The following is a 23,372-nucleotide window of genomic DNA, read 5'->3' on the forward strand; positions in this document are numbered from 1 at the left end:
GTGTCCTGGGGCAACTGGACACGTGGCCGGTGATGTCTGGCCAGGCACGTGGTGCATCTCGCCTGGGGACACGCAGAGTGGCCTCGGTCCCCCAAGCAGCTGGTTTCCTTCCCAATCTGGACCTGTCCTCTGGGAAACCGTTTACGTGGCCTGTCCACCCTGGGAGAGTTGGGGTGACACAAGGCCCTGCCTGGCCGCTGAACCGTCCCTCCCCCGCCCCCACCCTGGCTTTGACAGTTTCCTCCCTCGCCCAGGGGTGACTCTCGGCTCCCACTCTGCCCGCTGACTAGTAGCAGCTGCTCCAGCTGGAGGCCATTTGGGCCCCTTCAGGAGCTGGCTTGTCTGTCACTCCCTCACTTCTGTTTAGCTTCCCAGAGCTGTTTGGGACAGCTCATCAGTAAGTCCCATCACGGAAATGTCACATTCTAGGGCACTGGGGCATTCCGCGGGGGAGAGGGTATACAAGTTCTTCTGAGATGTCTACACGAAATCCTACCCTTCATTTGCCCGGGGCATGTGCGTGATGCCAGGGGCAGGAGACCTCGGCCTGGTGCCCGCACAGGCACATCCAGGCCAGGGCTGATGGTCGAGGTCTGGCTGCATCTAGTCCAGGAAAAAGGGAGCGAGCTTGTAGGACCATCGAGACACTAGCCCCCGGCCCTGTTCTTCAGCCAGCGCTGGAACGCCGGTGTGCGGGGGGGGTCTTCGAGGTGTAAGACCTGATTCCACAGCAGTGAATGGTCTTGCTCCCTGGGCCACATGCTGGCCTGCGCTTGGCTGGTTAGAGCTGCTGCTCTCGGGACATGGGGAAAGACAGCTCCCACCTGAAAAACCAACTCCTAGTAATAGATGCCATAGTGCTTTTTTCCCCTTTTTTTAAGGTTTTCAAATAGGACCAGGAAGGACGGGATAGAAAGCTAACTGTAGCCTTTTAGGGGCCAAAAACTTGGAGAAGGGTGAGTGGCAGCCCATTCCTCATCACCAAATGTCAGAGAGGACAGATGTCAGAGTGTATAGGAGGCTTTTTCAATGCTGCAGGACTCAATAACAACCCTTACACCTTATAAAAGGGGGGCTGGAGCCTTTGGAGACCCCGAGGATGGAGGCGCATCCCAGGGCATCTTTGTCACGTCCTTGGTGTGACCTCCCCCCGGTCACCACAGGCCAGTGAAGGGCGGCACTGAGCTCAAGGCCACTGCCCTCTATTCCTGTCTCTCTCCAGGACACACCACACCATCCATTCAGGGAAACGGCCACAGTGAGGCTCCACAGGCAGTGGTCCTGGAGGCCAGCTGGAGGGAGAATTACAGTCCAGGCAGGTGACCGTGTGCTAGGTTGGTGGTGGCTAAAAGTGACCCATGTCCCGTCTGCAAGCAACAGAAAGGCTGGAAACTTCCCTGCCCCTGGACTTGGCATGGCCAGTGTCCCCTCTGCTGATCGACCCAAATCAGACAGCCCCACATGCTCTCGGAGTGATGCCCATGGACAAGTAGACCCTTGGGCCTGGCCTGTCCACAGCGATGCACACCATCTCCATGGAGGCCACTGTGGCACCCAGCCTCTGCACCCCACCAGCTGCTTCTCCCAGCTCCAACGCCCACTCCCGACCCCATCCCAGCAGCTCCGGGGACCCCCAGAGGCTCTGATCACCCTGTTTCTTTGTACTGAAGCCATCACCACTGACACAGGTAGTCTCAGGGAAGTTTAATGAAAGGGTCAGCAGTTCTTTCCCCCACGGTGGTACACAGGCGGCCGAGCTCAAAAGCAGACACACAGATGCCAAGACCAGCCACCCACCACGTGAGGCCGGGCTGCCCTCCGAGCTCACTGCTCCGGACCCAGGGCCCAGGGCTGTGGAGTCTGGCCTCTGAGCCTCGTGCAAGGTCACGTCTGGACTCCAGGCCGTCACCCGGCCACTGGCTTTTGCCAACCCTCAGGCCTGAGTGTCAGACAGGTGACACGGGCGCCTGGGGACCCAAAGTGACCTCCACCACTGTGGCCCAGAGAAGGTGGGCTTCTGCCAGCTACACAGGAAAAGAGTGGTCATTCCACCATTAAACAGCACTCATCCTACATAAATAAAGTCAAAGGGGAAGGAGGTGTGGGAGGGAATGAAAATTGGCACCAACACTGAGAGATTGCTTTCCAGTTTCAATGCGACAGACGCAAATCATGAGACTCCAGGGAAACAGAAACAAGGGCAGGGTCTAAGCTTTTCTAAGCAAAGTGCGTTCCCCTCGGGCTGGATGGTGCTGGGGAGTCAGGCCAGAGGAGGCTTGGTGCTGGAGGCCTGAGGAACCCTGAGTCCAGAGGACCCAGCTCCTGCCCGCGTCCCCCAGAGGGCCGCATTGCTTTACAATGGTGAGTCTGCTCTTCTTGCAAGAAAAAGTACAACTAAATAAATACGGTGTGCAGACTAAGACCTTCAAGTGACTTCTTTTTCTGTTCCCTGCCTCGGCAGGTCCACAAGCAGAGGGGAGAGTGGGGGGCACGTGGCCTCGCCACGTGCCACGAGCTTGGGCAGCAGCTGCCCAGTGACACACCTGCTGAGCCTTCCCACCCCGTCGGGGACACAGGAAGGATCGTGGGACAGTGTCACCTGTGACTGGTGTCATCGTGTGACAAGCAAATGCCTTTTCCTGAGTCATGCCACCGCTTCCCTCCTCCGGGTTAGCGACACACTCTCTTCCTGCAAGTCCAGCATGGAAACCTGGCCTCTCAGTTTCTTTCCTCCTCGCCTCCATCCTTTTTTGGAAAAAGTGATACAATTCTTCACGGACTTGTTTCCTCAAAATACTCAGTGGCCTCCCCAGTTCTCTTTCCTCTAAGTCAGATGGAACGTCCTGGCTTGCACACAGGTGCGTGGTGAGCAGGTGCGTCTGTCCCCACACCTGCTCCGGGATGGGGGCTCCCCTCGGCCCACAACCCCCCGCTTCCTAACCCCCCCCAGACTCCAGATGCTCAGGAGACTTGAGAAGCGGCTCCTGACGCCAACAGAGCTGGCGCTTGGAGGAAGACAAGATGCCGCTGGGACATGGACTGTCCACAGGGTACATTCTAACATCTTATTAGGTATCTGCATCTGTTAGGAAAAAAATTAGAAACTATGTATAAAACTTAAAAATCTTCAAGTATCAAAAGGCTATTCGGATCAAAGTTTAAAACAAGCTGTTGGCGAGCTCTGCTGCTGAGGAAACCTTTACAAAAGTTTGCTGAGTGTGTGGAGCAGAGAGCGAGGGATGTAGCGATCTGTGTAGCGGACGACCGGGGGAGGGAGAGCCGGAGACTGGGGCCTCTCTGAGCGCGTGTGCCCGGCGGGGCAGTGGGGAGGGGGCGGGGTCGCTCCCCCTAGACAACTAGCCATAAAGTGCGCAGCCTGGGCTCCCTCCCCCGGTGTCCGGTCCTGGACGGTACACGGCTCCGCGGGGAGCTGCCTTCCGAGGGGCACTCGATCAGCAAACACAAAGCAACAGGACAGACTGGGAAGACGACCCATTTCTGCACAGATCCTTCTACAAAGAAAGAGAAGAATGGCGGTGAAAGGGGTCAAGCGCTACACAGTGGAGACTTAGCTTTTCAAACCCTGTGACAGACAGGAGTAGAACTTCTAAGTCTGGGAAATTGAAATGCCCCCCCCCCGCTCCCCCTACCCACACGGGACGGGGCCCGGCCCCCAGGCATGAAGCAGCAGCAGTGTTTATTCAAGACACGGTAGTGAGGGAATCTGCTCCTGGTCCCTTCTCCCCGGGGAGGGTGCATCTTGACAGGTGATCCAGTAGAAATCTTTCAACTTTGATAAGTTAAATTCATAGAAACCACTCCCTTCGCCTGGCCCCGCCCAGGATGTGCTGGCTTGGGGCGCCCTCTGGTGGCGGCGTGGAAAACCACAGTCTGAGGCCAGCCCGGAGCTCGCAGGCTGGGGGCCCTGCACGGTCCAGGCCCCTTGGGCTTTTGCCTTGGGTAGTTTCTCCTGGCAGACAGCCCGGCCCTGAGGGGTGGCCCAGTTACTCCTCTAGAAGGTTCGGTTCCCGCTCTGTGGATGGCCCGTTTCCTTGGAGGTTCCCAGGCTGTGTGCTGGCCTCTTGGAGGTGGAGTGGGGCCCCTAGACTTCCGTGGAGAACAGGATGCTCTGTCTCTTGCTGTCCGGGGCGGGGATGGCCTCCAGCTGCAGGAAGTACAGTAGCACCTGGACCTGCCAGGGCAGAGCAGGAGGGAGACAGCGGCTCAGAGGAGAGGTCTTCCTGCCCAGCGCTCCCCTCACAAATACAGGTGAAGCCAGCGAGGTGCAGAGGGAAGAGCAGTGGCCTGGGCCCTCTCTGCCCCTCCCCACCTCGTAGCCCTGGACGAGTCCCTCTCTCCTGTACAACTCGGCCACCTCCCCTGTACAACTCGGTAGGAACCACCACCAGGACCTGGGGTGGGGCTGGCAAAGGCCCCTGGGCCAGGCTGGCCGCCTGGTACCTGGGACATGACCTCCAGGGACCAGCTGTCGGTCATGGAGATGGGCTGGCTGGGGTTGGCAGGGAGTTTGCTCTCCTTCTCCGAGGGCCGCAGCAGCGTGGGGCCGAACACTGTGGCGAGGTTGTGCAGGGACATCTTGTTCACCGTCTCCTTCTCCGCCACCCTGCAGAGGGCCGGGGCAGAGGGGCCGCTGTGACACCGCCTCCGGGACAGGGGCAGCCGGGGACCCAGGCCACCTTGAGAGGGATGGAGGGCCTTGCCCTGGCTATGCTGAAAGCAGACCCCACTCTGGCTCCCCTCGGTCTAGGGGCCCAGGATGAAGAGCACTGGAGGTCGGCAGGGGCCCAACCCCGGGTGGGGGGAGGGGAGCACATCGTGGCTGTGGTTGTAGCCCCTCCCTCTTTACTTAAGGCTGAGGTGCAGAGTGGCCGTGACAGAGAGGGATGGGGTGGCAATGGCTCTGGTCCCCAGAGGGGCTGTCATTACCTTTTCAGGTGGTCCAGAAGGAAGAGGAAGGTGAGCAGGTTGGCCTCTGGCAGTGACAGCAGTAAGTTAAGCATGCAGCTCTCCTTCGCAACTGGGTCTGAGAGGGCTGCAGGCGGGGGCAGGGGGATTAACATGGGCTGGAGGCCTCTCCCAGGGCCTGGGGTCGCAGGACACAGGATGGTCCAGGCCCGTCATCACCCTGGTTCACATAGCCCTGCCTCCAGTGAGGACCCCGTGGTGGGAGCTGGTGTGGGGGGCTGGCCACCCTGAACACCTTTTCTGAAGCTCAAAGGTGTCAACAGCTCCAGAGGGACCAGCGGCAGGAGGCTGCCCCTCCTGGCCAACTCGGCCATTCCTGTCTTCCACTCAGAAGAGCCCGAGGAACGGGAAGCTGGGCGCACGATGAAGCAGGAAGACCGCTGGGCAGGGGGCTGCGAGGCCCCAAGGCTCCCTCATTACCCTGTGCACCTGGGGGACCAGGTCCTCTGCCGAGCGGCCCTGGAGTCACGGTGCGGAGGTTGTGCTGGTGCCCCCCACCCTCCAGGTGGACTTAGGGTCAGGTTGGGCTCAAAGTCCCACCGGATAGGGCCAGGACCTGGGGTTAGCGAGGAGGATGGCGGCCTCTAGGACCCCACACACCCAGACGTGTCCACGGTGGCTCCGGCTGCTCCACCCTCTCGGGCTACTTGGAGGGATGGGGACAGCAGGCAGCCCTCTGAGGACAGGCAGAAGCCCTAGAGGACCAGCTTGGTTCTCAGCGCCCCTACCACACGCAGGTTTGGGCTGAAACTCAGGTCCCCTCACCTTGCCCTTGACCCCGTAACCCCCACCCAAGGGATCAGAGGAGGTGGGAGCGGCCCGCGCTCACCGATGCCCTCGGCGAAGTTGGGGTAGAACTCGTCCGTGAAGAGGGGCTCGGGCAGCTCTCGGAAGTAGAGCTTCAGCGTCCCGGCGATGGCGTTCACATCCATCTCGCTCATCATCACCGACACGTCCTTGTTATCTGAAGAGAGCACAGCCCACGTGTGGGTCCCAAATCGCCTCTGCCCTCCGAGCCACGGGCCGGGCCCAGGCTTCTGCCCAAAGGGAGCTGGAACTATGGCTGCCCCCGACCCCACCCCAGGAGTTCGGCCGTCCAGGGCTCCAGGCCCTGGAGTACGTAGGCAGAAGGCCTTCCACCCTGGGGTCTCTGTGTCCTCGTCTGGCAACTGGGGCGGTTTCACTCAGACCACGCTGACCCCTGGGCTTTGGTTGGCGCCCCCTTTCCACCCCTGGGGCAAGTAGGCCAAGCCCCAGAGTGAGGTGGGGCCGCCCCACACAAGTCCCAGTAAAGCCATGCACGCGGGGTCAGGATGGACTAAGAACGGGCCTCTGCACAACCTCCTCCCATAACCCTTTCCTTCTCCCGGTAAAATAAATGGGCGCCTGGGAGTCTCGGCACGGGCACTGCACCCCACACCTCCATCCCGCCCGGCCTGGCCCGACACTCACTGACGTCAAAGGCCGCCTTCAGCGCCTGGATGTCCGTGGCCACGCCGGACACACGGTAGATGCCCACCTCCTCCATGCCCCGGCGCTCGATCTCCTCCACGCACTGGCGCACGATGTAGGGCACCTTGGACCGCTCCCTCCTGTGGGGGGAGGGGAAGGCCCTGAGTGCCCGGCAGCCCCGCTCAGGCCGCGGTGGGGCTAGACCCCTCACCCACCTGCACACCTGGAGCGGGGTGCCGAGAGCGCCCAGACTCAGGGTACACAGAGCCTTCCGCGTGTTCTCCCCCCGCCCTGCAGCCTCACAGCTATCACTGCTCATATCTTATGGGGCCTTTCCAACAGCTCCAAGGAGCTGGATGCCCTACAACTCATGCACGATCTTTGAGGGGAAGGTCAGGAGAATTCTCTAAGTGGGGTGGGCCACAGGACGTCAGCTAGAAGCCCCAGGCCTTGGGTTAACAGGTGGCCAGAGGGGTCCCAGAAGGTAGTCTGGTCTCTGAGTCGGGTTGGGGGTGCGAACCCTGACCTCTCCGGGCCTGGGTGAGAGGTGAGCCCTGTGCAGAGCAAATGGTCCAGCCAGAAGCCCGACTCCCCGAGGCCGCCGCACGTCTGTGCTCGGGCCTCTGATTCTACACCCTTCTCCCCACCTCGTCCTCAGGACAAGAGACAAGTCCAGAACCTCCAGGGAGGATGCCGGAGTAAGAATTCTTCCAAAACCGGACATGTGCTATCTGGAGGGTCAGCTTCAGTCTAGTTTATTGACTGGATTTGGGAGTCCAGGCGCTTTCCCGAGCGGCATTTATTTGGGGTACCTGCCGACAGAGAGCTCTTTGCTCCTGCCTAGGGCCGTCCAGAGGTGCCAGGAGGAGGCTGGGATGCAGCTGGGGGTGGGGAGCACTCTTTAGACACAATCATGTGTCTCGGGACCATCTGGCACAGGTCCCAGCCTGACGACCAGCGGGGTCAGGGGCCCGGCCAGATTCCAAGTTGGGGAAGCAAGTGGATTCTGGGAGGCAGTGGCCTGTGTCCCCGAGAGCTGCCCTCAGACCAACACAGAAGCTTCTCCTGGCAACTGACTGGTGACACAGGGGCAGGATTGGCCATTGTTGTATAGGAGTTCCTATTGTGACAAATTCTAAGACAGGGAAGAAAACCCTGCCAAGTGAAGCTCCAGGGACCACACAGGAAGGCATGGGACACTCCTGAGCTGACAGGGACAAGTTTTGATGTAAACACGGGAGGCGGCCAAGCCCAGAGTGCCGCATGGGCTTCAAGGCATCCCCTGCAGTGACTTGCACAGAGCGGGAGACCCACAGCCGCTCTTTCCTCCGGAAACACCGGGAGGGGGTGCCCTCGGTTCTTGGGGACAGAGACGCGTGCACCCCAGCCCCTCACCACTCACTTGGTGACCACGGCAATCTTGACTCCGAAGACACCCGTCTGTTTTCGGGAAGGCATCCTCTTCAGGCTGAACTCCCTGCTGGTGAACTTGACTGAGAGCTTCACCTCGATCTGCAGGGGGAAGGAGGGGCACATCCCTCTCACCATTCTGGTCCTCACAGCCTGGTTTCCCAGGGGCCCCGGGGCCTTGGCAATTCTCCCCACCCTCCGGGCGAGCAGGCGAAGGTACAGGTGCGGGCGGCCCCTGGTCCAACTCAGCAAGAGCCAGGAACAGTCGGGGCAGTTTAAGAACTGGCTTCTGCAGAACCTCCCCCCCACAACCTCACTGCTTCTCTTTTTCATTCAGTCCTAGGAACAACAACAGCAACAACAAAGCCCCACTGAAGTACAGAGAATGACATAACAGAAATCCACGAAGTATCTATCAGACATCGACGTTCTGTCCCATATGCCCAGACCTCTTTTGGTGGGTGGTAGTGTTTTGTTTTTTTTTGAGGTCTAAACACTCTTGGGGGACCAAAGGCTAATGAGGGGTCTCAGTGTCTGTGGGCAGACCCCGGGGCTGAGGCCCTGCCTGCCCTGTGATGCCCCTGGAGCGTCCCATGAAGAGGGATGCTCAGCGCCTGGCAGATGACGGCGCTCCAGCCACCGCACGGGCACCTCCCTGCCCCGGGCGATCCTGCTCTGCAGGGCCTCTGCCCCTCTCCAGCCACCGGCTCGGGCTTAGCCTCCTTCCGACTGCTTTGGAAGAAACCGAGGTCACCCCAACCTTTTGGGGGAAGTGGTTGCCCACACAGCCCTGTGGGTACCTACCCCGTTCATGGCGATGATGGTCCGCTGCCAGTCTCTGTCCTGCAGGGCCTGGGGATCCAGCTGAAAGCAAGGGGTCATAATTATCAGATGCCCCCAGGTCTGTGCAGAGGCCCTGCCAGGCAGCGGCCCAAGCCTGCTACTCCTCCACGTCCAAGTCAGACTGGAGCTGGGTCTCAGCTGGCACCTCAAACCAGAGGCCCAGAGGGTCCAGAGAGAGGAGAGGACATGCTAGAAACCCCAGGAACCTTACAGCCCTCCTGCCCCCAGACTTTGGCTGCCTTGAGCCTGGGCTCACTCTGGGGACAAGGTAGTGACAGCTCAGGCCCTGCCCCTGCCCCTGCCTCTGTCCCTCCCCAATGGGAGCTCAAGTCCAGCTTGCAGCCCAGGGGCCAGGAGCCATCCTGCTCCCCCTCCACCATCACAGGTGCTTCATGCAGCTCAGAGGGGGCTGAGCAATTGGTTTAGATGACATTTTGGGGAGTCTGATTTCCACAGCATCTTCCTGGGGGCATGTCATCTAAGAACTGGGGACACTGTCTTTCCCCTTAGCATGCCCCGTGGTCTGGATCTTCAGTCCAGGCCAGACCCATGACTCAGGGTAAGGCCCTGAAGGACCCAGAGCCCAGCTCCAAATCCCGCTGCTAGTGAGGGGGCTGGAGGAAGGCTCTCTGCGCTCCTCTCACTCCAAGGACTGTCTGAGCACTAGTCCTTGGGACCTAACTGTCAGGGCTGCTGTAAGATGCCCCGACCTTCCTGGTCGGGCCACGTGACCCCCCCACCAACCCCATCCATGAGGGCGCCACCTCCCCTGATCTGGGGAGCACATGCTGTCTATACCAGCGGGTTGGGCTGGACGAGTAAGCACCTGGCAGCTCTGGTTAAAGCCTGTCTCCCGGGTGCCTGGCAGAGCTGCACCGGCCACACAGCCAGAAACCTCCCAGGTGATTCTGGTGTGAAGCCAGGTCAGGGCACCACGTAACCGGCACTCCGCATACGGCGCTCTGTGATTTCTATGCCTGCTTCAGGCCATGGTTCACTTCTGCTGCTACAAAGCTGCTTAAGAGCTGGTACCATGCTTCGTGATTGCTGCACAGGAGTGTACGCACATGCACACACACGCCTGATGGCACTAGTGCCGGGTCTAGAGGGGCACTTGGGACAGGCACCGCATGTCTATCCAGTGCCCGGGACCTGGGAGGTGACAGCCGCCTGGGCCTTGAGCAGCTGAGATGGCTAGAAGGCGAGGCCCAGCTGCCTCTATCTCTCAGGTGCGTGCACCTGAGCTCTCTCCCTGCACCCGCTGGGCATGGAGGTCAGCACAGGCACGCCTGGGGGCGAGCCCTCCCCACCACCCCTTCTAGGTCCACTGGTCACGATGCCCAAGGACCTGAAACAGACTGACACAGACAAAGGGAGGCAGAGCATCTCCCTCGGGGACTCTGTGGTCACAGGTGTCCTTCTGTCCCTGGAGGTCCTCAGAGGCCCCACCCCACCGGGCAGGTCTGTGAGCAGAGACCAGTCACAAAGCGCTCCCACGTGGTGCTTCCCGGCTAGTGTGAATCGGGGCACCCAGCTGGGGTAACACCTCCTCCGGGGAGGCTGCAGGTGGGTGACACCATGGCCCTTGTGGCTCCAGGCCAGCAAAGTCCCTGCCCTCAACCAGGCCAGGTGTGGCGGAAGGGAGTGCACTGCTGGTCACCCCCCTCCCCACCTCTGCCCCAACTCCTGTGTCCTGGCCTCCTCGGAAGGCACAGCTCCTCCTGCTCGCAAGGAAAGGGACAGCTGACCTCCACCAGTGGAAGTTTAAACAGAGAGACACAGCAGAAAGACACCCTCCCCTTTCCCTCTGAAGAACGGCCATCACTGGGCCCCTCTCCTCCCAGGACGGAGATTCAGCACCCAGAGCTGACAAGCAGAGGGACAGGGCGGGGGGCCCTGCCTGGTGCGGCCCACCCAGGGACCCCCGGCCCCCGCAGGCCCACCTTGCCCTTGTACAACAGGCTTCGGATGTGTGTCCACAGGGCGGTGGCGCGAGTACACAGGTGCCTTTCGGAGGAGATGGCCCGGCTCTGGCCCGCCCGGCGCGGGTCGAAGAGCCGCAGGAGGCCCTGCAGTGCGGCCACGCATGGCGTCTCTCGCATCCCCGGCCCTGGTGCTCAAAAGGCTGGCGTGGCAGGATGGGAGACACACAGGAATGCGGCGGCCTCCTGGCCTCTGCTGCCTTTTGACCACGCTTCCCGGGAAGCCCCACCCCTGCAGCCTCACCGAGGTCAGCTTCCCATCACGCCTGCATTTTCCTTGTTTGTTTATGGAAAAAAATATCCCCACCGCCAGCCAATGGGTGACGGGAACTCCAACGTGTTACGATTTTCTCTAAAGCCCAGAAAAGCCAAGCTTCCTTCTCAAGTGGCCGGTTTCCTGCAGGGGAATTTGGAGATGTTGAGTAACATACATCCGCCTGGCGAGTCTGCCTCATGGCTGGACATGCTCAGGGGCCCCCCTCTCTGAGGTCCGGCATCCCCTGAGCTGCTGACCCCATCACAGCAGGCGCTGCCTCAGCTGCACTTGGGTGGAGAACACCCTGCCCCCAGAGCATGGCCAGTCAGCCTAGTGATGAGGGGGTTCGGTGCCACTGTCTGCCCTCAGCACCGACGTCCAGCCCGACCGCCACCTGGCCCCTGGGTCCGGGGTGTGCACTGGCCCCCAGAGTGCAGACCTGGGCCACGGTGCTGCCAGATGGCTTCTCATGGGGCCCCCAGGCCTGGAGGAAGCCCGGGTGGTGGCTCTAGTGGGAAGGACGTTTGCAGACTGGCTCAGCTCCAGGGAACAGAGCCTGGAGAGCGGAAGCAGCGTGAGAATAACATGGCCCCTCAGTCCCGCGGCTTCGCTCCGTCGGCCCCGAGCAACACTTGAGGCTGGCACGCTCACTCAAGGGCTGGTTCAAAGCACAGAGCAGCAAACAGGTAGGGGCCTCCCCAGCCCGCTGCCCGAGCCTACATGACTGTGCCACTCCACGGAGGGGGTCTTCCAGGAGAGGGCCAGAGAATCCCCGCCGGAGGGGGCTCCGCTCTCCCGCTGTCATCTCCTGCTTCTCAGCTCTGGCCCCACATCTTTCACTCCTTTTCCCGCTTCCTTGATCCCAAGCAGACCAGCCCCGAGCGGCAGTCTCGAATAAAGCAAGGGTCAAATCAGACACCCAAGGCTCCATTCTCACCCTTGAAGCTCGAATAAAACACACAAACACACACACAAATCAACTCTCATGCTTCCACAGGAATTTGAGCTGTGAGCCCAGAGACATGAGAGCAGGGGATATGGGAGAAGACAAAATTCTAGGACGTGGCTGATGCTCTGAGCTCACTGGCTCACCCACCCCGGGTTCTGGAGGGGCACCTCCACCTCTTGGGGACGAAGCAAGACCTGGCAACTCACCCACGACAGTCACCTGAGAGCCGGACCAGTGGGTCCTGAACCCACAGCTCACCAACACCATATGGGGGATTAAAAACAGACGATCAGGGTCCTAACCTGGGGATTGGGACCTAGTTCCCCAGATGGTTCTGACACCTCCTGCCCAGACAGCCATGTCCAATTTCATCCCTGGACCCTCGGAGGGGCCCCTCGGGGCCTGCTGACTTCTGGCTGGTCCTGGACTTCTCCCTGGCCCTGCTCGGACACTTGGGCTGAGTTAAGGTGTGTGTATGGGGGCCGGGGGGCACAGGTGGAGGTGTAGGCATGCCCCTGCCCCCAGCAGCAGGACTTGCGGGGCTGCACGCCCCTCCCATGTGGCCCAGCTCAGAACGCACCTGGAGTTACTGGGAAAAGCCCCAATTCAGAAAGGCTGGTCCCGGGTATTCACAGACGCCCCTTTGGAGGATGTACACTCCAGACAGAAAAAGGAGGGGAAAGGAGCCTGGCTGGGGTCCCAGGAGGCCGTCAGCATGATCACCTCCTGACTGCCTTCCTCCTTCCTTCTGAGGATCCCAATTCATAAACAACACAGTCTGAGTCACAGATGCCCCTCCAGCCAGTCCAGGATCCGCCCCCGCCCCCGACGGTGGCTGGGGGGCCAGGCTTCTCGCCCAGGTCTCCCACTGAAGCAGAGATGAGGGGGTGGAACCGGAGCCTGCCGTTCCCCCAACGACAGTGACGACAGGTCACAGTAACAGCAGCAGCTGCTGACGCCGAAGCCCCCACGCACGGCCCCCCGAGCGAGGAGGCGGGTTCGGGCAGGCGGAGCTGTGACACAGCCCCGGTCCCAGGAGGTGCAGTGGGGCCGGGAGACTTAGTCTCTCCTCCCAGCTGGTTTCCAGTGACAGGCACCCCTCGCTTTTGTGTGCTCCGCCGACGCGGACGCTGTGTTTCTACAAAATGAAGGTTTGTGGCAACCCTGGGCCGTCAGATGAAGGTCAGCATCGTTTAGTAATGAAGCATTTTTTAACACAGATACTTTGTTTTGTTTTGTTTGTTTGTTTTTAAGGTGTATCAGCGAGGTACACTTAACAGATTGCAGTACAATGTAAACACGACCTTTACCTGTGCTGGGAAAGCAGAGAACTCAGGTGACTTGTCCCACTGCAGCGTCACTGTGGAATGCCTTTGGGTCTGGTCTTGTCCCAGGGGCATGTCCTCAAACACCCAATTTTAGTAAGAATCCTGCTGAGTCAGCTTAGCAGGAACCCCCCCCCCCCATATCTAGTCGACCTCAACACCTCACCAGACCCCTCGTGCCTGCGGTGCGCCCTGGTGATGTCTGCTCCCCCAGGCCCGTCTTCGGCAAGAACCCCACTAGGTCGGCTGAGCGTGAGCCCTCCGCTACGCCCATGTTGTTTTACTACTATTCTCATTGAAGCTCTTGGTAAATTCACCCCCCCTGCCCCGCCCCCGCCCCTTGGCTGTAAATTCCCACTCTACCTGGTCGTTTTCAGAGCTGAGGCCCATCTCTCTCCCCCCAGTGGTGGCTCCCACACCTATCTCGACAGCACCGCTGAACAAAGTCTGCCTTGCTGGTTTCACAAGATCATGAATATATATATATATTTGACAGAGTCCACATCCTCCATCCCCTTCCATCGCATGTCTGGGCCCTACTGAAAGGACTCTGACTGAGAAGCATGCTCAGGGCACCGCGGATGGGGAAATGCAGGCTGGGATCAGACAGCAGAAGCAGCAGGGACGTGGGGAGACTCCCCTCACTGCCCCTCCCCACCTCACTGCTCACTTCTTCACGCAGCACCCCCAGACTGTTGAAGAACACAGGCTACGTGCATAAAGAAATGTTTTGTTTCCATCCAGATGTACCAGGCCAGAGGGTTTTCAAAGAGGGCTTAATTCAATGGAGGAGGAAGACGAGCACCAGCTCTTCCCTGGTTTCCTTTCTGAGACCCCTGTTACCCAGGCAGTGCTCAGAGGCCCGGGTTCAAACTCACCATTCCCCAGGACTCCAGGGGGTGGGGGACACATTCAAGTCAAAGGCTGGTGGGACTAGAGCCGAGAAAAGGAGCCGGGCACCCAGCCTGTCGGCTCACCTTGGGGCTTTGCAAGACGCAGTCAGGGCCTGGGTGTGGGTGAGAGATGCCTAGCTGGGGGCAGATGTAGACACAGAGGGGAGGGCGGGGGCACCAGCTGTCCTCCAGCGGTAGATGGTGAAGACTAAGGACTAGTTACGACTGGCACGAGGTAGATGCCAAAACACGGCGGCACCAAAGGCATCCAGCGCCAGGATGCTCACGGAAGAGCAACCCCTGGAGACCGCCTCACGGCCACAAGAGCAGGACAGTGTGTCTGTGGGGTTGGAATCCACGGGCCTCCATGTAAAGCCACGAGGGTGAAAGAGATCAACGTAGAAACCCGGGGCTGGATTTCAAGATCACTGAGAGGAGTCAATGCACATGAACTATAAGGTGGTGAAGACCAGGCAGCACTCCTGTGAGCCACCCCAAGTGGCACCCGGTCCGCCAAGCTCACGTGCTACGGCCCTGCTGGTCACAGGTCCCTGGTCGAGACCCCAGGAGCGAGACAACTGAAACAGCGCGGCTGGCCTTTCTGCGTCTTCCACCCAGAAGCCCTGTTCTACCAAGACTGGCCTGATGGAACCTGGGGCTCACGGGGAGCAAGGGGGGGCCATCCCCTTCTCACCCAGGACTGGAGGCCCGTCTCAAGTCCAGGACAGCCCCGAGTGGCCTTGGACCAGGAGCCGGCCTTCCTGGACCATCCCTGTCCGAGAGGGGCTGCAAGCACATCTTCCCTGTGCTGGGTGAGGCTGCCGCCCTGCTCCCCAGCAGGTACCCCAACCTTAGCCCTGGGCTGGTGTCCTCTCCCACCCTGGGCTCCCCTACTTTAGGAGAGCCCAGACCCAGGTTCCGACTGTGCAGTTGGCCGAGGCTGCGTGTCTGCCCCCCGAAGAAGGGTGGGGGGCCACTGGCTTCCTCTGCCCGTGTCTTTGTGTGGCCGGGAGTGCCCCCAGCCACCCTGCGGTGCCAGCTGGCAGGCAGGTGTTAGGGGCAGAACAGTGCGGTCAGAGGAGCATTTTTGCTTTTAGACCTGGTCTCAAGGTAAATGGGTCCCTGGAGACCCTGACCCAGTGAGTTCCCTAATAAGCTTCCAAGGCAGGGAACAGGCAGTGTGCACCTCCCAGGAAGCTCTAGCCAGAGCGGGATATGTGGCCTGGGATATGCGGCCCCCACCAAGCAAGGACTCCCAAGCTCGCCAGCAGGGATGACGAACCACTGGGGGATGAGTCACCGGCTCCCGTCATTCCTGCTTGCAAGGATTCTCACTTCCTGCCCCTAGACCAGGGAGGCGGGGCTCCCTGAAGAGGACGCTCTTCCCGCAGGCACCTGGACCGGCAGGAGGCCTCATCTGAGGGTCCTGGGGCACCAGGGGGCGCGGGGAGCAGGCAGTGCTCACCTCCAGGGCAGGGCAGGGAGGAACCTGCGTAGGTGGGTCTGGTCAGATGCCCATAAGGAAAGAGGGCACCAGGGCTTTCTCATCAGGGAAGGCATCGTGCAGTGTGGCTGCGAGAAACCCAAGGCAGGTGGCGCAGCTCCTGTCTGCCAAGCAGTACCAGAGCTGGCAGGGCGCTTCTGGGCCTGGGTCAACTTTGGAAGGATCGAGGACCCGGACGGTTTTCCCGGAGGACCTGGGGACCCCTCACTGATCCTGCAGAGACACTCTCGGCCCACCAGGGGCCTCTATGCCAACTCCTGGGGGTTGCTCTAAACACCGCATCCCCTGGAACCTGGATCTAGAAGCCAGAGAGGGGACATCAGGTGGGTAGACTCAGATTCCTGAGCTTTCCCAAGAAGAAGTGGCTCCGAATTGCCAACTGCAGCCCACGGCCCCACCTCAGTGGCCTGCTGGGGGCTCTCGGGAGGCCGTGGATGCACTGTGGCCCCGCTGGAAAAACAGGTGGAACTCAAAATTCCTTTTGGAGACAAGATAGGCATGACAGACACTCAGACAGACAGGCAGAGGGATGGAAAAGGACCCTGGAAGGTGCCAGCCCAGGTCTCCCAGTGGATAATTTGGAGCTGGGCCTGCCTCCCTATGCCCCGCTGCCCCATCTCCGTGTCGCCGAGTGTCAAGTGGGGAAAGAACACAGAGCATCTGGAGGTGGGCAAGCGGGTACGGGGGCCAGCGGACGATGATGGGTAAGTGTTGGGGGCTGAGAGGACCCGCAGGGAATGGTGGCGGCGGCCTCACCTGGACCTGGCCCTTCCCCATGATCCTGTCTGTGCTCTCGCCGTCTTCCTTGGTGAGCTTCGTTTTGTTGTAACACTTCTCATAACACAGTATCCTCAAAGTCTGGGAGCCTTCCAGCTCGATCTCAAACTCCTGCAGCCCCAAGAGAGAAGGAAAGTCCCCAGTTAACAGGCAGGTCCAAGCAAGCGGCTGAGGTCGGCACTGCCAGCTAAAGCGGCCCCTGGACCGTGGCTCCTCCTTGCTGCCCCAGGAGGCTCTGTGCATCAAGACCCTCCTCACTTCTGTCCTGCGATGCAGACCCTCAGAGCTACTTCCCCGTGAGCATCATGCCGTGGCCCTGTCTGGAGGCTTCTGGAGGCCCTGAGCGCCTCTCAACCCAAATCCAAGCGCCTTAAAACCCAGCATCTCACAGGGCAGTCCCCGTGCCCCCTACAGCAGAAGCTCCAGGGGGGCGGTTATAAATGCAGACATTCTGTGCACTCTGGGGGATGACAAGGTCTCCTTGCAGGTTCGCTGATTATGACGAGAGTCCCAAGTGGGTGCACCGACAGTCGGGGAGGCTGTGTACATCGGGGGACAGGGACATCTCTGTCCTTTCTGCCCAGTTTTGCTGTGGATCTGAAAGTGGCTCTATATAGATAAAGTCTATCGGAAAGGAAACAAACAAATCAACCCAGGGAGGTGACACAGGAGAGAAAGGGGGATGCAGGAGGAAAGATTTCTCCCGTAAGCTTTCAAGTTGACTGCTTCAGGGTGTGCAGTCTTTCTCCGTCACCCCCCAGTATCTCCAGTAAATTCTACATTTCACACCAATGTTTTTGCAGGCATAGGTCTTGGTGGGGAAATGGAGGAGGATGGGGCCGGGCAGAAGCAGGTATCACTGAGCCTGAATGGGGATGGGGTGGGGAGGGTGTGAGTGCCGGGAACACAGGAGAGTTTGGATAAGCCAAATGCACGGCCCTCCCCCCATGCTCGGTCCCTGATCCCTTGGCTGGCTTGCACCTGGAACCTCCCCAGTGTCCAGAACCCCTCCCTTTGTGCCTCTGCTGGGTCATGCCCCACCCCAACAAAGCCTTCTTCCATGGGTCCCCCTGGCTGTGCCCCCCACCCCCCGTCACCACAGACATCAACCACACAGGTGCCCAGAGCGACAAGGACCAGGTGGTTCTGTGGCTCTCTGGGCCTCAATCCTACGGAGGAGGCACGGCTAGTGACCAGAGTTGTGATGCTGAGAAGAGTTCATTTCAGCCCAGCGAGGCCCAGGGAGTGGGGCCACCAGAGCTCACCCAGCCCCACAGGTGGAGCCCCAGCTTCCAGACACCGAGAGAGTCACAGAGTGGAGCGCTTGTTCCAATTTCCGAAGAAAAACATTGGAAACTTCCCAAGTAAACACTGAGTAATAACACAGGCGGCATAAAAAGCCCTTCTAAGTTCTTTTTCCAGACACTCTGCCAGCAAAACAAATTTCTTTGTAATGGTGCTGGGGTGGGGGTGATTCTTAGGAACAGGAAGATAACATCTCTTGGACTCGCCTCCCTCCCCCAGGAGATGCCGGGAAGCTGGTGACGTCGCCTGCAGGGAAGCCCTCAGGGAGTCCCGGGGGTCAGACCCGCCCGCCCAGACTCACCTCATTCCAGTTGGGCTCAGCTGTGTCCCTGTAGACACGCGTCTTGGCTTTATTTACAAAGTAGCCAAAGGAGTCCACCTCCAGGGTGCAGTACAGACCTGCGGGAGGGCGACACGGAGATGGTGACTGTGCTGCCCCTGGCCACCCACGTTTTCTATAAGGGCAGGTGTTATCTTGTGAGTCATAAAAACAGTCTTGGTTTTCTTTTTGAAGTAAGACCCCACAGCAGTGGCCAGCACCTATGCCAGGTGGGGCTGGGAACTGGTACCTCCCAGAACATTCACTCCCTTGGGGACTGGAAGCAGCTCAGTGCTGGGAAAGAAGCTGGGTGCAGGGGAGCAGAGGGGCGACACCTGGCGGGGAACCAAGGAGAAGGCCACTGCCAGGGGCCTGGAGGAAGGGTGTGGCAGGTGACCAGAGGTGACAATGGAGAATGGTGAACTCGGTGTGGAGGGCGGGACATAAGACAAAAGGGGCAAGTTTGGAGATGTGAGTTTGAGTGTGGGACACTGGGGAGACTGATGGGAAGGTAACAGCGGGAGGACAGGATAGCTAAGCGGGGGGCGGGGGGGAGGCAGTCCAGGCACCACCTGGGCTGCTGATGAAGGGTCCTGGCAGAGGCTCAGATGGAAACACCAGCATTTATGGGGTCGCCCAGGGTGGGGGAGTGCCCAGGGGAACAATGACGTGTGTGTCACAGCTTCACAGCGCTACGATGTGCACACCATACCCTCGCCCACTGTGAGCATTGAGGGTTCTAAGTAAATGTAAACACTCGTGCAGACAGCACCGCCATCGTTTGGGGACATAGCTCTGCCCCCCAAAACCCCCCGAGTCCATCTGTAGTCACCCCTCCTCCCACCCCGTGTCCCAGACAACCTGACAGGCTTTCTGTTTCCACATTTTGCCTTCTCTAGAAATACCACACACGGAATGATGCAATGCGCAGTGTTTTGTATCTGGGGTCTTTCGCTCAGCATAACTGTTTTCTAGGTTGATCCCCGGTGTGGCCAATGTCAGTCGTAGGACTGCTGGGTGATGGTCCACGGCATGCACGGACCATGTTTTGTTTATCATTCATGCCCAAGTCTTTACCTGGACTTGGGCTTCCATTTCTCTGGAGTAAATACTTCAGAGTGGGGTTGCGGGGTCCTATGGTAGGGGTATGTGTAACTTTTTAAGAAGCCACGGAGCTGACTGAGGGTTCCATCCCTCCACGTCCTGCCAGCCTTCCCCCCAGCGCATCTTTTTGATGGTCCCTGTCCAAGGGGGCAGGAAGTGGTCCCTCACTGTGGTTTTAATGCACATTTCCCTGCAATGCTGAGCATCTTTTCATGTGCTTATTAGCTATCTGTATTTCTTTGGTGAAGTGTCTACCCAAATCGTTTTTAAATTGAAGTATAATTGACTTATAATACTATATTAGTTTCAGGTGTGTAACATAGCCATTCAACATTTTTGTACATTCTAAAATGATCACCATAAGTCTAGTTACCTCTCTCACCATACAAAGTTATTGCATTATATATTACATAATATTATGTAATATTTTATACAACATCCACTGTATACAATATATATGTTGCAAAGTATTACATTATAATATTATTGACCCTCTTCCCTGTGCTATACACTACATCCCTGTGACTTATTTCTTTAGAAACTGAAAGAAAAGTATTTCTTAATATAAACAATGCCCTGTGCCTTGTTTAGGTTTCAAAAAACCAAAAACCAAGCAAACAGCCATAAAAAACTTGCAGAAACTACTTACAAAATGCTGCTATCATAGGAAGGAACCTTTGAAAAGACTCTTACACAACGATCACAGTCTTTCTCGTTTTTAGTAATCGAAATACAAGGTATTTGTATGGAAAATCTTCCTGCTAAATTCTGTGCGTCAGTTGATGTAATTTAAAAATCATCATACTCACCATTGTTTTACGAAATGTACTTTTACAAGTATCTGAAGCAACCAAGTAATTTAAAAAGGCTCAATACAGAGAAGACTAATGACTCTATTAGTGATGGGGAAATTCTAATCTTTCTAGTCATCAGTGGATTAATACAGGTAGAACAGGGTAAAATGAAAATGTATTTGTAACCAGACTTATTCCCGCTCAAATCTAGTTAGAGAGACAATTTATTCACTAGCAAGTATCTTCTGTTCTTTTTCTTAAAACGGCTTTACTGAGTTACGATTTATATACCTTCAAGTCTACCCATTTCAGAAAGTGTCCAATTCGATACTTTTTGGTAAGTGCATGGAGTTGTGCAGTCATGACCACTGTCCAATTTCAGCACATTCCCATAGTCCCTAAGAGACCTCACGTGCCTACGTGAGGTTACTTTCCATTCAGCCACAGAGCTATTTCTAGAAATCTGCTTTTTCTGTCTATCCAAATCTTTTGATCGTTTTTAAAAATTGGGTTGTCTCCTTAGCATTGAATTTTAAGAGTTCTGTTCTGGATACAAGTCCCTGATCGTTTATACATGGTCTGCAAACCTCTTCTGTTCTGTGGCTCCTCAGGGATTTCTTGTTTGGTTTTGCAACAACAGTGGAAAGATCATTAGAACGACGTCTGCCCTGTGTCCTCTGAGGGACCCAGGGAGCTTGGTGCCAGGTGCTAGGTGAGTGTGAGCTACACCTGGACTGAGATGCAACCAGACCTCCCTGCTCTGATAGCTCGAGTGGCTGGGAGAGGCTGCCCCAGGGGTATCCCTCTGACTCGTCAGAGCTGCCGAATCTCCCCCGTGACCAGGGGCAGGGTGCCGGCCCACGACCCCGCTGGCTTCCTGGGAACCTGGGCTGCATTTTCTATCTGCAGCAAATTCCTGCCCCTGCAATCACACAACTCGCCTGCAGGGGGCAGCTCACCAGCTCGCAGTATCTGAGCCCGGCACCGCCCGCAAGGGCAGTGTCCACTCCGGGAAGCAACTCCACACTCAGTGGGCGTTGGCCAGCACCGCATATCCCAGAGGTCAACTGCTTCCCTAGTCCCCACACCCTCTGGCTTGGTGCACTGCCGCCTTCCTCCCCAAATCAGCCACTTACTTGAACTCTGCTTAAAGCCGGTGGCAGAGTGGACGATGACATTCAGGAACCCATAGAGCCCAGGAGATTCATCGTCTGTGCAAGAGACCAGAGAGGTAAGTGTCTGTCCTCTTGGGAGAGGCAGGCAGGTGACAGGCTCTTCTTCAAGGTGACCCTCAAGGGAGCACCACATGACTGTCATTTGCTTAGCAGGGGACAAGGCAATGTCACAGCAGAAATACACACAGTGGCCTCTGTCCAGGGACCTGAGGATCTGGTAGGGACCAAGATGAGATGTGACAGGTTCTCAGGACAGGAGAGGGGTCGGGGAGCATGCCACATGGATGGGGGTGTGCGTGTGTGTGCAAGGCACACCCCCGTGTGTGACTGTGTGTACCTGAGTGTGCATTAATAGTGAACTCAAGATGCAGAACCACCATGGGTTGGGGGGGGTACCTGGATGAGGGGTTGGTCGGGGGATGGGGGCCAGATCCAGAGCACAGAGGGTCTGAGGAGCTACTCAGGACTTGGGACAGAAGTCACTGGTCTTCTTAGCCACCCAGTAGTGGCTGCCTGGGAGCAACTGCTCCTATCCCCTCCCGCCCACTCCTGGGAGAGGCCGACAGGCCCTCAGTAGCACACACATCCCTGGGAATGGAGACCCCTGGACCCAGGACAGCACTGTCAGCAGGAAGGGACGGCGGCCTTGGGAGGATGGCCCACCTTCTTTGTTGATGGTCAGCGGGATGCTGTGGACGGTCTGGAGTTTGACGCACGAGTTGGTCAGCATCTGGAGCTCCACGGAAGTCAGGGAGAAGCTCTTGAAACCTGAGAGAGGGGACATGGTGCACCAACCAATGAGTCTGCCCTGCTCTCGGGCCCCCCAAGATGCGTTCTCACCCCCCTATTGGGCCCTCAGCACACCCCTGCGAGGAGGCCCGCAGGGGCCGTGATGGCTCAAGAGGGACCATCTGCTCCCAGGGAAGGGCTGGGAAGTGGCAGGTGAGGTGGGGCCCTGGAGGGCCCAGGGTAGACTCAAGAGGGTGGGAGGAATCTCTGCACAACGTTCACAAACACAGGTGTCGCCTGCCACCTCGGCATGGCCACAAGGCGGTTGTCGGGGTGACCCGGAGCACCTTCCTGTGGGGTCTCCCCAGACAGACACCCAGCACAGCTCTGTCCTTTGCTTCCCTGATGCAGCCCCATCTCTCCACCAGGTGGGGAAAGAGGCTTATTTCTGAGCAGAGATCAGATGCTATAAATGGTTATAACCTGGTTATAACAGGACACCTGGGACAGGAACACTGGCCGGGCCCCAGGCACCAGCCATCAGTTACCGGGAGGGCCCCATCCCTGGATGCAGCGACAGTGGGGGCTCAGCACAGGTATGAGTGACGAGCCTGAGAGGACAGGAGTCCAGGACAGGGCAGGGGTGTGTGGAGCCCCAGCCCACCCGGGATATGGTGCTCAGCCTGGCTCCCCCGGCACACAGGGTGCACGCAGGACCCTCTTAGCAAGGATGACTCAGGAATCCCAAACCACGTGGCTGGGGGTGGAAGAGGCAACCAGGCAGCAGCGGCCCCAGGACATGGGGTAGGGTCTGCCGTCCCACCCTGAAGACTGACAGGCAGGATGGGGCAGCTCTGAGCTGAGCAGCAGGAAAGAACTGCTAACAGAGGGAAGGACCTGGAGATGGGGCATCTAGAGGGGAGTGAGCCCCTGTCCTGATGGTGGTCAGCACAGGTGAATGGGGCCAGCCCAGTGCGGCTGCCCAGGTGGGCTCGGCAAAGGGTCCTACAGCATCAGCCTCTACGGAGGGTGTGGCAGGCCTGGGGGGCAGGCAAGGTGTGGGCCACGTGCATAGCAGCCTCAGCAGGGAGGGAGAGGGGGCTTGAGGGGGCCCTGGGGGCAGGCAGGGATGAGGGTAGGGAGGTCCAGGAGACAGGCAGGGAATTCAAGGAAGGCTGGGGGAGTGGGAGGGGTTCAATAGGAAGGTCAGAGGGCAGGTGTGGGGTGCAAAGAGGGCAGGGGCCCCATCAGGACAGCGCCCTCCCCAGTTATTCCCTATATGAGAGCGCCACAGCGTACATCTCACTTGGATGAGTTCCGCTGCCCAGTCCCTTGGGGAAAACAAGGTTTGCGACCACAGGTGGCGACCGCCCAGCCCTGACACTCCCCAGCCAGCGTCCCCGGAGCACAGGCCACTCACATTTCTTCTGCTGCTCCCGGATGTTCTCCCGCCACTCGGCACGCTCATAGTCGGATGAGATCAGGAACGTGTAACTCTGGCGGGGAGAGCACACCCCATTATCTCCACCCCTGCTAAGTGGGTGCCCAGTAGGTCCAGGGTGCACTCCT

General features: G+C 58.5%; 1 protein-coding gene across 3 annotated transcripts in view; it reads right to left on the reverse strand.

The window, feature by feature from the left end:
- Window positions 1-1,689: 1,689 nt before the first annotated feature.
- Window positions 1,690-23,372, reverse strand: part of BCR (BCR activator of RhoGEF and GTPase) — an 88,781-nt gene continuing 67,098 nt past the window's right edge. For all 3 annotated transcript variants that reach the window (XM_032471657.1, XM_032471656.1, XM_032471658.1), the window contains 12 exons: window positions 23,224-23,299; window positions 21,738-21,842; window positions 21,036-21,110; window positions 17,984-18,081; window positions 16,357-16,488; window positions 8,653-8,712; window positions 7,841-7,950; window positions 6,439-6,578; window positions 5,816-5,950; window positions 4,948-5,053; window positions 4,462-4,624; window positions 1,690-4,192 (listed from right to left, as the gene is read on the reverse strand). In XM_032471657.1, the coding sequence (XP_032327548.1) occupies window positions 4,103-4,192; window positions 4,462-4,624; window positions 4,948-5,053; window positions 5,816-5,950; window positions 6,439-6,578; window positions 7,841-7,950; window positions 8,653-8,712; window positions 16,357-16,488; window positions 17,984-18,081; window positions 21,036-21,110; window positions 21,738-21,842; window positions 23,224-23,299 (1,290 nt within the window). In that variant the 3' untranslated portion in view covers window positions 1,690-4,102. The remainder of the gene's footprint in view (window positions 4,193-4,461; window positions 4,625-4,947; window positions 5,054-5,815; window positions 5,951-6,438; window positions 6,579-7,840; window positions 7,951-8,652; window positions 8,713-16,356; window positions 16,489-17,983; window positions 18,082-21,035; window positions 21,111-21,737; window positions 21,843-23,223; window positions 23,300-23,372) is intronic.

Source organism: Camelus ferus, chromosome 32, assembly GCF_009834535.1.
Source record: "Camelus ferus isolate YT-003-E chromosome 32, BCGSAC_Cfer_1.0, whole genome shotgun sequence".
NCBI classification, from domain to species: domain Eukaryota; kingdom Metazoa; phylum Chordata; class Mammalia; order Artiodactyla; family Camelidae; genus Camelus; species Camelus ferus.